The sequence below is a fragment of the Prionailurus viverrinus genome, chromosome E1, assembly GCF_022837055.1.
Source record: "Prionailurus viverrinus isolate Anna chromosome E1, UM_Priviv_1.0, whole genome shotgun sequence".
NCBI classification, from domain to species: Eukaryota; Metazoa; Chordata; class Mammalia; order Carnivora; family Felidae; genus Prionailurus; species Prionailurus viverrinus.
In genome coordinates this window covers 50,867,279-50,879,467 of record NC_062574.1, presented here as the reverse complement: position 1 = coordinate 50,879,467, position 12,189 = coordinate 50,867,279, and the positions used below count along the sequence as shown (strand labels likewise).

Below are 12,189 nucleotides of genomic sequence, written 5' to 3'. Positions count from 1 at the left end.
AGTTCTGTCCGGCTGGACACCCGTGCTGCTGCTCGTAGCTGCCCCGGACCTGCCCAGCTTCCACCTGCTCAACCTGGAAAGACCCAGAAAGCGGGGGCTTTTTCCCTTGAGTGGTGGGCTCCTGCCTTCCTCCCCTCCCCTGCCAACCTCATCCTGGCGGCGTAGGGACAGAGCCATGGTCCAGGGCACCGGAAAAGCTTTATTTCAGTAAAATACATAGAAGTTCATTTTCTGACCTCGTTTGCGATAATGGCGGTCTGAGTTCTAGAGCAACCGCCCGAGGCACTCAGACTCAGGGCCGCTGCTGCCAAAACTCCATTCAGTCTGTGACCGCGGGCGGCAAGGCCGGGTGGTCAGGGGACCCCGGAGGTCCCTGCCCAAGCCACGCCCAAATGTCTCCTGAGCTCTGGAGGTGGAGTAAAGGTGCTTTACTCTGGAGAAGGAGCTGGTGGGGGGGAGGTACCCAGTTAGAGGGGGACAGTTCCCAGGCTCAGGGGGAGCCCAGATGGCATTCGTGCAATGTGTCTGTGGAAGGCTTCTCGAGGACCCCCACGGGTCCCCCAAAACCGCCAGGCACCGCTGAAAATACTGTTTCCATCACTGGGAAACTAGGCTTCCCAGCACATACACACATCTCTCTAAATTGGAGTTACTGAGGCACCTGTCTGCCATCGGGAGCTGAGAAAGCCAGGATGACGTTACAAGAGGGGTTGTGTCTCTGCTCTGGGCAGGGATGGGAGTGACCGTGGGGGTCATCGGGGCCACCAGCTTGCGGCCACCGTGGCTTTGGAGCAAGCCCTTTGGCACATTGAATTGCAAAGGGAAGTATAGTGATTCGGGTCCGACAGGTGGTTTTCTGGACATCTGGGGCCTCCGGCTCTGGGAAGGCTTGGGAGACGCCCCCACTGCGGAAATGTTCTCGGGACGTCTGGTTCCAGACCACGCGGAGCCTTGGAGGAGGAGGAGATGGTCCGAATGCCCATTGTCCCCTGCGTGTAGTTCAAGGTCAGACCCTGGTGAGAGAGGGGAGCCCGGAGAGCTGGGCTTGTTTGGTGAGCACCCCCAGGGCTGTGCCTGAGAGGCCCTGAGCTCAACGCACAGGGCCACGTTGTCAGGGACTCCTGTGGGGACTCAGAGGTCCCCACAATTTCTGGAGGGGACTCCGGGGGCGTCAGCGGGGGCTCTTCTCTGTCCACACAACCTTCTTCTGCTCGTCCGCGATGGCCAAGCGGACACAGCCGAGCAGGGTTTCCAGGTCACTCCAGCCATCGGGGGCCAGGCTGCTGTACAGACAGGGCGCTTCGTCCAGCTCGCCTTCCTCCTGCCTGCCCGCCTCCAGGAGCTGCTGCTCCGAGGTGTTGAGCCGCTGCAGGGCCTTCCTGCACGGGCCGGACACGGGGAGGGGGGGACCCCTTAGCGAGAGCTGCGTGCGGCGGCCCAGCGCGGAGCCCCAGGAAGCCGACCGCCGGCGCGGAATGCCAGGGGACCAGCACACGGGCCACGCGGCACAAATGCCCTGCCCCGCTTTGGGGGTCCGAGCGCCTCGTAAGGAAGACAGGAGTCAGGCCCCGGACGACGCTGCACGGGTGTGGGGCGTGGGGTCCAGTTTACAACCTCAGCTGACAAGTGGTAAGGGGCAACAGGACGTCTGGGTTTGTCCCCAGCCACACCCCAAGTAACGGTGTTCAGCTCCTGTCCTCACCCAGCGCAGCTGGACCGTGAGCTGCTCGTACCCCGGCGAACACGCGGCCTTAGTCAAGGCGGGTGCCAGGCCTCCCTCACCGTCAGGGCTGCTCCCAGGGGGGAGGCTGCAGGTGCTCGTCCCAGACCCCAGGCCGCGCCCCGGAGGCACGTGACGCCAGGCTCAGCCCCACCGCCAGCCCTCGGGGTCCCACCTACTTGAGTTTCTTGGCCGCCTTCTCGTTGACGGAGATGTGGACGATGATGGGGAAGATCTCCGACCTGTGGAGGGCACGGACGCTGTCCAGCCGGACGTCCAGGAGGGCGTGGGTGTTCTGCAGGAGACAGGGGAGACGGCTCAAGGTCCTCGGCCTCAGAGGCAGCGAGAGGAGCCCACACCGGGGAGGGGCGATGGGGAGAGAAGCGGGGGGCGCCCTGTTGGGTGCGAGGGCACTTGCTGAACCATCTCACGTCTGTCCGTTTGGTGTTTCATCGGCAGAATCTAGGAACTGTGAGTCGTTGGGGTCGCGGGAGACTTTGTGGGGGGCCGGAACCCTCCCGGTCAGAAGGCCACGTCAGCCTCTGTGGGCGGGGGTTGGGAAGGGGGGGCATCTGCCTCTGGCTCACAGCTGGGCCTGCCCGTCTCACGTCCACATAAAACCGCATGGTTCACGGTGAGCTGCTTTTCGTGTATTCGTTTGAGCCTTAAATCAGTATGGAGGCTTATCTCCATTTTATTCCTCATTTTAACAAATATTATTCAGATTTCCTGTGCCGAGGAATACGGCTCAGGGAAGTTAACAGATCCCAGATGGCGGAGACGGGGCTCGGTCTTTCCGCACTACGCCCTCCGCACGCTGAGCCAGAGATTAGCTGAGCATCAGCACGGGGCGTCCCTAGCCTACAGGCTGGCCACCAGCGTCCCTCCGATCTCAGCGTCAGTCCTTCCTGCCCTGTCCCACCACCATCCTCCGGAGATGGGTCCCCAAACCCCCAGAGCAGCTCCCGGCCTCGCCCATTACCTTCTCCATGAGGGACTCAATGGCCCTGCGGGTTACCCAGTAGCGGCCACCGGATGCCTCCTTCTCCTGGATGATGTCCCCCCTCTGGCTGGAGGCATCGTATTCCTCCTGGCTCAAGTACTCTGAAGGTGACAGTGGACGGGGACATCAGGCACCCAGCTCTGCGAGGTCCTGAGCACTCTCACCCCCGCGGACCCCCCCCCAGCTCTGGGGAACCCTCTGCCTAGGGTGTCGTCCGTGTACCCCTGGCCCTGCTCTTCACGCTCAGAGGAGTCTGTGCCCTGCACGCGCACCTTCAACCATCAGTCACGTGCTCTGCCAGTGCCCGGACGTGGGTAGACGGATGGACGGAAGGGAGGGAGGAATGGTGCAGATAAACCCCTCTCCCACACCCTCAAGATCCAAACGTGAATGTCCAGCTTGTCACCCCTAGGAATCCCTTAGAGCCCACAGGTCAGGGCTGTGGGGCCCCCAAGCGAGACCTGGCGACGTCCGGAGGCATTTTGGGCCGTCACGGCTCAGGGGGAGGGGGCGCTACCGGCATCTGGTGGGTGGAGGCCAGGGACGGGCCCCAGCACAGAGAGTGAGGCCGCCCCAGCCCGCTGTAGGTGCCCGGGCGGAGACCCCTTGCCCTGAACGAACCAGTCAAGACACCCCCACTTGTCCACTCTCGGTCCTGACGCCCATTCTCCGGAGTCCGAGCCGCGCCCCCAGAGCGTCCCCACGGTCACGGCGACCCCGGCTCACGGACAGCTCCTCTCCCCGGGCTTCGCCGCCCGAACGTTGCCCACACACTTGCGGCCCGGTGCCCTCTGTGAGCTCCAGGGGTAGTGCAGAGCCAAGGCCTCCCGCAGCCATCAGCCAGCGGCAAGCGGATGAAAGAAAACTCCCACAAAGCCCGCGTCCCGCTCTCCAACCATCGCAACCTTCTTTTCTGCGGTGTAGACGCTCAGACCCTGTCCCCTGGGATCTAGCAGTCCAGATGGCCGGGGTCTCTCGGGGACCCTCCACCGAGCAGCTCTGGAGGTGAGCGGGCGGGTGGAGCCCTCCGCTGGTCCCGCCCCGGTTCCGAACAACCCTATCTGCGAGCAGCGACTGCGCTGGATTGAACAGCATCCCCCCTAAATGTGTGGGCACCTGGAACCTCGGGCTGTGACTTTATTTGGAAATAGGGTCTTTGCAGATGTGATTAGTTATGATGAGGTCATCCTGGAAGAAGACGGGCCCTAAAGATTGGTTCCTTTAAATTTTTTTTTTAATGTTTTATTTTTGAGACAGAGAGACAGAATGCGAGGGGGTTAGGGGCAGAGAGAGAGGGAGACACAGAATCCGAAGCAGCCTCCAGGCTCCAAGCTGTCGGCACAGAGCCCGGTGTGGGGCTCGAACTCACGAGCTGTGAGATCGTGACCTGAGCTGAAGTCAGACGGTGAACCGACTGAGCCCCCCAGGTGCCTCGAGATTGGTTCCTTATAAGAAGACTGTGAGGGGCGCCTGGGTTGCTCAGTTGGTTAAGCATCGACTCTTGGTTTTGGCTCAGGTCATGACTCACCTGACCTCACCTGACCTCACCTGACCTCATGGCTCACCGTTCGTGAGTTAGAGCCCCACGTTGGGCTCTGCGCTGACAGCCAGGAGCCTGCTTGGGATTCTCTCTCTCTCTCTCTCTCTCTCTCTCTCTCTCTGCACCCTCCACCCCTGCTCACATGCTCTCTAAATAAATAAATATATAAATAAATAAATAATAAACTAAAAAAAAAAAGGACCAAACACAGACACGGAGAGGGGAGGTCACAGGACAAGGAGGCAGAAAGCACAGTGACACAGCCACAAGCCGGGACCCCCAGGACTGCGGGCACCCCGGAAGCCAGGAAAGGAAAGGAGAACCCCACCCCTTGGAGCCTCCGGGCGGGGGGCAGCCCGGAGACACTGGTTCTCCGCCTTCTGGACTGCATCACCCCGGGAGAATAAATCCCTGCTGTTCGGAGTGGCCCAATCTGTGGTCCCTTGTCACGGCAGCCCCAGGGCCTCCACAGAAGAAGACAAGCATTTTGCCAAGGGCTCGCTCTGCCACCTGACAGACAGGCGGGGCTCCCAGGCGACAGCGTACCTGCTGGGCACTTCCTAAACCCCTGGAGGAGACACAGCTTCTCGCTCAGGATCCTGCCGACCACCCTGGGCACGAAGAGCACGGGCCGGGGCCGGCTGGGCCTGTGGGGACGCACCAGGCTGTAGGGCACCAGGGTGAAGCAGGTCTCGGCCCAGAAGCACGTGGTGGAGGGCTCTGTGGGGGAGAGGAGGCGTGAGGCTCCAGGCTGGGCTGCTCACCAGCCCCCACGGCCCAGGACGCACCGAGTCCGTCCGTGTCTGCACAGCCCGGGGTTCCTGCTGGGACACAGGCCCACGCTCGGCTCCCACCGGTGACACCCGCCTCCCACACGCCCTGCTCGGCGGCTCGTTGCACCCTTTGATTCGGGGCTCCGGTCTCTCCAGGCGCCGCTCCACAGGCCCACCGCAGGATGGAGAAACGCAGTTCCCTGCCGTCCCCACGGTCAGCCTGACCCCTGGCCCCGGGGTCCCCGCCCTTGCTGGACCCACAGCACCAGGCCTTCCCTCCCTCCAGAACCCTGGCCTTCCAGGTTGCCCTTCTGTCTTCAGCAGTCATGTTATGCACCCAAAACACTTTCCAAAAAGAGGACGACTAACTCAAGACGATCCACTTCCACTGCCTTCGTCTACACGGTTTGACGGGGTCGGGGGATGTGCCGTGCTGACCTCTCTTATGACCTCCCACCCACGCCTGGCACGAGGGGGCTATCAAGGGCCCCTCGGCCCGCTCCGGCCGCCTCACCTTTCGGCCTGCTGCGCTCCGACAGTGCCCCCTCAGAGGACGAGCACACGGGGCTGGCCTTGGTTCTGTCCACGCTGACGATGCGGACCAGCTTCTGGGCTCCCCCGGAAGACTGCTGGAGGGGAGCAGAGGGACGAGCGGGTGTCCAAGCCGTCTGCACACGGCCAAACCCAGGCTGGTCCCCGGGCCACCAGGCTGTGCCCGCCAAACAGCCAGGTGGCACAGGCCCCACACCAGAGGGTGGGAGATGAAGGGAGGCAGGAGAGGGTCCTCAGGCAGGGCATCCAGAGTGAGGGGGGAGGGGAGGGGAGGGGAGGGGAGGGGAGGGGAGGGAGGGGAGGGGAGGGGAGGGGAGGGGCGGGGCCCCACAGCCCGGCCCTGGCCCAATCCCAGGACAGCTGAGGGCTCTGTGTCAGGACCTCAGAGGGAATGGGATGGGGTGGGGACGGGCAAATGGGATGAACTGGGGGCATGGCAGAGGGGGCACCTGCACGCATTAGAGAAGCTTGCGGGCTGGGTGTAGGGTGCAGACCCAGGTGACGGCCGGAGGGCCCCCCAGGGAGAGACACCCCAGGGGTTGCAGCCATGGGGTCAGCAGGCCAGCACCTGCCCCCCTTCCAGCCCCCCCCAGACGGGGCCAGGGCCCTCCATGTGCTGTGAGCCGGGAGGAGGAGGGCCGGGGAGGGGGGAGGCAGGGCCCCCATAGCAGGCGCCCATGTCTGGGGTCCGGGTGCGGCTCTCCCCGCCTCACCTTGCAGGCGATGGTGCTTCGCTGGATCAGAGCAATGAGCAGCTGCTGAGCCCTGTGCAGAAGAGCACAGCCCTGACCCAGTGGCAAGGAGGGCTTGACGAGAAGGGGCCCCTGCCCAGCACCCCAGAGCACCCCTGTGGCCCCAGGCAGCCGCTCTCCACTCTGGTGGCCACTATGGTCCGCTGGGGCTTTCGAAAAAGTGCAAAGCCCCGGCCCGCCCCTGCAGCTGCCACTTGAACTGTTGTGAGTTGGAGCCCAGGTGACTTGGTGTGAGCCTGGGTCTGGGCCACGTTCCAGAACCTCGACAGCCAGGTACGGCCGACGCCCGCGCTTCGTGGACCACGCTTGGTCCAGAACACGGTTCTCCGCAGGCGTGTCATTGCTCCCAGGGAGGCCACCCCCTGTCCAGCTGTCCCAGGACGCGGGACTTCTGTGCTCAAACCAACAAGTCCCAGACATACCAGGAGACACTGGGCCATGTCTGGAGAAGACATTTTTCATTGTCACAACTAGGGGGCAGAAGGACCACTGACATCCTGCTGTGCCCAGGCAGCCCCCCGTGACAGAGTGAGCCAGCCCCAGTGTCACGCTGGTCCTCAGTGCTCTAGAATGCTCTAGGATGAAGGCCATCCCTTCTCACAAAGAAACCTCACGTAAGCAGTAAAACTGAGGTGGCACGTTGGGGGTTCCATCCACTTGGGGGCACATCTCATCACGCCTACCCTCTGCTCCTGGGCAGTGGAGGGAAGCCCGGGGAGACCGCTCTTCCTTGCTGGCAGGGGGGTTCGTCCACGACAAGCCAGGCCAGGCGACCCCGGCAGCGCCCTGGCCCAACCCGGGGAGGTGTTGGGGTGCAGGACAGATGCTCACCGTGCATAGTTGGGGATGCTGCCCCTCTCGGTGCCCTTCGTGCTATAGGGGCCCACGCGGTGGGCGTGCCAGCAGCCGCGGCCCCGGAACATGGTGTCGGTGACATGCAGGATGTCGTTGCATTGCACCTGCAGCTCCCCCACCGCCCTCGCCTCCAGGGCCAGGTTGACCCGGATGTAGAAGGAGTCCCCCGAGGTAGCCACTTTGGCCTCCAGGTCCTGGACCAACTTCTTATAACCTGATCAAAGGTAAGCCTGGGCTGTGATCCCACAACGAGGAAGGGTCTGGAATGTGAGAGGCAGGGGGAAGGAAGGACCCCCGCCCCCCCAGAGTCTTAGGAGCCATCTCGGTGCTGGAGTCCGTGGGTGGAAGATCCCCAGCCACCCTGGGGTCGTCTGCAGACTTGGGGCACAGTATGGTCCTGGGGTGGGCGGGAGGGCTTGGCCTCGGTGCAGCCAGGGGCTCACGGACACGGGACTCAGTGGCACAAGCCTCCAGTGGTGGCCTCACGGGGTGGGTGGTGTGGGGGAGTGTGTACCCTCCATGTTGACCTTCACAGACAGGCAGCAGAAGCCGTTCACCCTCCGGAGAAGTCCGACGGCCTGCTCCAGGGTTGTGTCCTCCAGGGTGGCCTTGAACGAGGGCTCTGTTGCCTCGTAATCCACCTGAGAGCAAATCACGAGTGTCGGCATCTTTTGAGCCGGATTCTGCGGTCACAGTCTGAGTACAGGGGTGTACCCTACAGAAGGACCCGCTCGCCCTTCCCAGCCATCCACACACACCCATCAGAGCCCTTGTCACCGGCCCTGTTTCAGGACATCTCGATGTCAGCTCCTCTGACCACACACATTCGCGACCCGAGAGTCAACCACCGTCCCTTCTCTAGCACGCGGCTTGGCCAGCATGCGGAAGGATGAGACTAGACCACGTCCCAACATCGTACACAAATATAAACTCAAAATGGATGAAAGACCTAAACGTAAAACAGGAAGCCATCAAAAACCTCGAGGAGAAAGCAGGCAGTAACCTCTTTGACCTTTGAGTAAGAAGTAGCAACTTCTTACTCAACACGTCTCCGGAGGCCAGGGAAACCAAAGCAAAAACGAACTACTGGGACCTCATCAAGATAAAAAGCTTCCGTGCAGTGAAGGAAACAGTCAACAAAAGTAAAAGGCAGCCTACGGAGTGGGAGAAGACTTCCGCAAACGACATATCAGACAGAGGATTAGTATCCAACATATGTAAAGAACTGATGTAACTCAGTACCCGAAAAACAAAAACCCAGTTGAAAAATGGGCAGAAAACACGAATAGATGTTTTCCCAAAGCAGACATCCAGATGGCCAAAAGACACATGGAAAGATGCTCGCCATCACTCCTCAACAGGGAAACGCCAATCAAAACCACGATGAGATGCCACCTCACACTGTCAGAATGGCTGAAATCAACAACACAAGAAACGACACGAGTCGGCGAGGATGTGGAGAAAGGGGAACCCTCTTGCACTGCTGGTGGGAATGCAAACTCGTGCAGCCACTCTAGAGGGTCCTCAGAAAGTTACAGATAGAACTATCCTACAACCCAGCAACTGCACTGGTAGGTATTTACCCAAAGGATACAAAAATACAGATCAGAAGGGATACACGCACCCAGATGTTTACAGCAGCACTATCAACTGTAGCCAAATTATGGAAACAGCCCAAGTGTCCATCGACTGATGAAACAGATAAAGAAGGTGTGGTTTACACACACACACACACACACACACACACACACACAGAGTGGAGTATTACTCAACATCAAAACGAATGGCGTCTTGCCATTTGCAATGACATGGATGGAGCTAGAAAGTATGAGAATAGGTGAAATATTCATAGAAAGACAATACCATATGATTTATGTGGAATTTAAGAAACAAAACCAAGGAGCAAAGGGAAAGAGAGAGAGAGACAAAAACCAAGAAACAGACTCAACTACAGAGAACACGCGGGTGGTTACAGAGGGGAGGTGGGGAGATGGGTGAAACGGGACGGGGGTGAAGGAGGGCACCTGTGAGGAGCACCGGGTGACGGATGGGAGTGTCGAATCACTCTATTGTCCACCTGAAACTAATCTTACCCTGGATTAGTTAGCTAACCACACTTAAAAAACTTTAAATAAAGAAAGAATAAAAAAATATATTTCGAAACGTTTTTATGCTGTTAGAACCGAACTGGCCCCATTTGGATGTCAGGACCGTCTCCGCAGACGTCATAAAGGCTCCTGTCGCTTTAACCGCAACGTAGGCCGATGACTGAGGATCTTAAGGGGCGTGTTAGGGATGTGAGAAAGGGCCGCGCGCGCGTGCGTGCGTGTGTGTGTGCCCCTTGCACGAGATCGAAGACGAACCACGGGGCCAGGGCTCCTGACCAAGGCGCAGCCCCCCCCCCCCCCCCCCCCCCCCCGCCCTTGTCATCACTGACTTCAGGCGCAGGCGCTGTGCCCGCCTCACCCCAGGTTCCTCCTGGGGGAACCAGCCCTCGGGAACTGGGCGACTCTTTCCTGCTTTCAGGCCACATCAACGTCACCTTCCTGCCCACTATTCACTCGATAATAATTAGTTAAGTGGGTTTTGCAGTTTAACGAATATTTTACAATTAGAAAGCTTTTTCAGGGGCGCCTGGGTGGCGCAGTCGGTTAAGCGTCCGACTTCAGCCAGGTCACGATCTCGCGGTCCGTGAGTTTGAGCCCCGCGTCGGGCTCTGGGCTGATGGCTCAGAGCCTGGAGCCTGTTTCCGATTCTGTGTCTCCCTCTCTCTCTGCCCCTCCCCCGTTCATGCTCTGTCTCTCTCTGTCCCAAAAATAAATAAATGTTGAAAAAAAATTAAAAAAAAAAAAAGAAAAGAAAAAGAAAGCTTTTTCAAATGCCCCCAGTGAACACTAACACATTAGCGTTACGCGCATTTCACTACACACACACAAAGTGGTCGGCACAGCTAACAAAGGCCCCTCGGGGCGCCTGGGGGGCTCAGTCGGCTGAGCATCCAACTTCAGCTCAGGTCATGATCTCGCGGTCTGTGGGTTCGAGCCCCGCGTCGGGCTCTGGGCTGCCGGCTCAGACCCTGGAGCCTGCTTCCGATTCTGTGTCTCCCTCTCTCTCTGCTCCTCCCCCACTTGTGCTCTGTCTCTCTCTGTCTCCAAAAGAAATAAAAACATTAAAAAAAATTTTTTAAAAAGGCCCCACCTCAGTACTGGCCTGTGGCCTTGTCACAGGACCCTGGCCTCCGAGCGAGTATAACCTCAGCCTGAGAGGGAGCGTGGGCTACCCCGACAGCACGTTCTCCTCCGGCTGGAGCTGCGGCTGCTGACCCCGCTGGGGAAGAGCCTGGGGGGGCTCGCGGGCCCGGTGCCACACTCACCGTCATGATCTGGGTGCCCGGGCGCAAGGCCATCTCGTCTGCCGCGGAGCCTGGGGTGACCCGGTGAATGAAGATGCCTGTGAGGTTGCCGCCAATGACACTTATCTGCTCCAGCAGCTCGTCCCCCTGGAAGGCCAGCACGGTGACCTGGCTCAGGATCTTGCGGGCCGGCCTCCTCCGCACCGGGACGCTGCTGCAGGAGAGGAGGGGACGGAGCCCACGAGCCACCGAGCCACCGAGAGCAGGAGGTCAGGCACGGCCCTGTCCCCACCCGCCCCAGCACCTGGAATTCTCACCTCCCCTCACCCACCCAGCCACAACCCCATCCTCAGAAATGCTGTCACCTCCCAACAGTGATGGGACACGGTCCTCACTCTGCCCTGCCACCTGCTGGCCCTGGCGCCCTTCCGCCGCTCACCTGGCTGAGACGGAGAGGCCCCCGGAGGATGGCTGCAGGCTGTCACAGTCGGCAAGTTCTGGACGGAAGCAGAGGGCTCAGACACGAGCCAGGCCAGCCCCGAGGTCACCCCTTCTGACGGAGCTTCTGCTCACCTGGGCCACCTCGCCACCCCCCCCCCCCCCCCCCGCCCAGAGCCTTAGCCACCACCCCCACCCCCACCCCCGCTGGTCTGTCTCCTTCTGCTGAGGTGGAACCTCCCTTTCCTCTTTCCTTTCTCGCTGCTTAGAACCTCATTTTATCTTCCCCCAAACAGCAGTGGGGTTTGACCTACACGATGTCCTTATGTGAGAGTCGAGTTGCCAACATTTTACAGGATAGGGCAGCTAGAGTCTGGGTTTCTGGCTACATTAAAAATCAAATCTAGGGTGGGGGGGGTGAGCGAAATAGGAGATGGGGGGGATTAAGGAGTGCACTTGTGATAAACACCGGGTGATTAAAATAAAAACATAAAAAAAAAACCAATCAGATCTGGTATAACCTTGGACCCGCATTTCTGCAGGGACCTGCAACTCCCCACGGCGGCAACTGCCAGCACCGGCCATCAGCTGCCTGGTGAGTGACCCACAGGGAGCCCCGGACCCCGCCTGCCCCAAAGGTGTGGCTGTTCTGTACAGAACAAGGTGTGTGCGCCCCCTGGTGGCCAACTGCATGAACTCCAGACGGGGTGCTAAGCACCTGTTGTGTGTGCGGGGGCCACGGCTGGTGGCAGGTGAGCTGGGGTGGAAAAGGTGGGGAGGCCGCCCCTGTGGGGCCCGTGGCCTGAGAAGGAGAGGAGACCAGTTAAGTCACAAATATGAAGAATAGGCCGCAGGCGATGTGGGGAGGTCTCAGGTGGCAGGTGGCAGCACCCGGGGGGGAGGAGAGATGCTCACAGCAGGGGTCTCTTCCAGGAGCAGTGGGGACTAACCCCCTTTGCCTTCCGGTATCACTTAAGCGTCCCGGGGTCAGAGCAGGGGGGGCACAGGGAGAGAACACGTGTGAATGTTGATGCCGAGCTGGACAGAAAGATGAATGCAGCTCCCTCCGCTTCCAGGTGAGATAGGAAGGACACCCAGTAACAGGGCACATCGGGGCATGGGCTTGAGTGACCAGGTGGTCCAGAGGCCTGGGGCGGGGCAGCGGTGAAGCTCGCCTCCCCTGCCCTCTGGAGAGGCACTGGGT

The 12,189-nt window shown here is 60.3% G+C and overlaps 1 protein-coding gene across 14 annotated transcripts in view; it reads right to left on the bottom strand.

Annotated features, from left to right (window-relative positions):
* Positions 1-191: 191 nt before the first annotated feature.
* The window catches only part of CARD14 (caspase recruitment domain family member 14), a 35,676-nt gene continuing 23,678 nt past the window's right edge, over positions 192-12,189 (bottom strand). For all 14 annotated transcript variants that reach the window (XM_047832198.1, XM_047832199.1, XM_047832192.1 and 11 more), the window contains 10 exons: positions 10,987-11,044; positions 10,569-10,761; positions 7,710-7,836; positions 7,172-7,409; positions 6,302-6,353; positions 5,551-5,665; positions 4,810-4,983; positions 2,703-2,824; positions 1,900-2,015; positions 192-1,379 (listed from right to left, as the gene is read on the bottom strand). In XM_047832198.1, the coding sequence (XP_047688154.1) occupies positions 1,172-1,379; positions 1,900-2,015; positions 2,703-2,824; positions 4,810-4,983; positions 5,551-5,665; positions 6,302-6,353; positions 7,172-7,409; positions 7,710-7,836; positions 10,569-10,761; positions 10,987-11,044 (1,403 nt within the window). In that variant the 3' untranslated portion in view covers positions 192-1,171. The remainder of the gene's footprint in view (positions 1,380-1,899; positions 2,016-2,702; positions 2,825-4,809; positions 4,984-5,550; positions 5,666-6,301; positions 6,354-7,171; positions 7,410-7,709; positions 7,837-10,568; positions 10,762-10,986; positions 11,045-12,189) is intronic.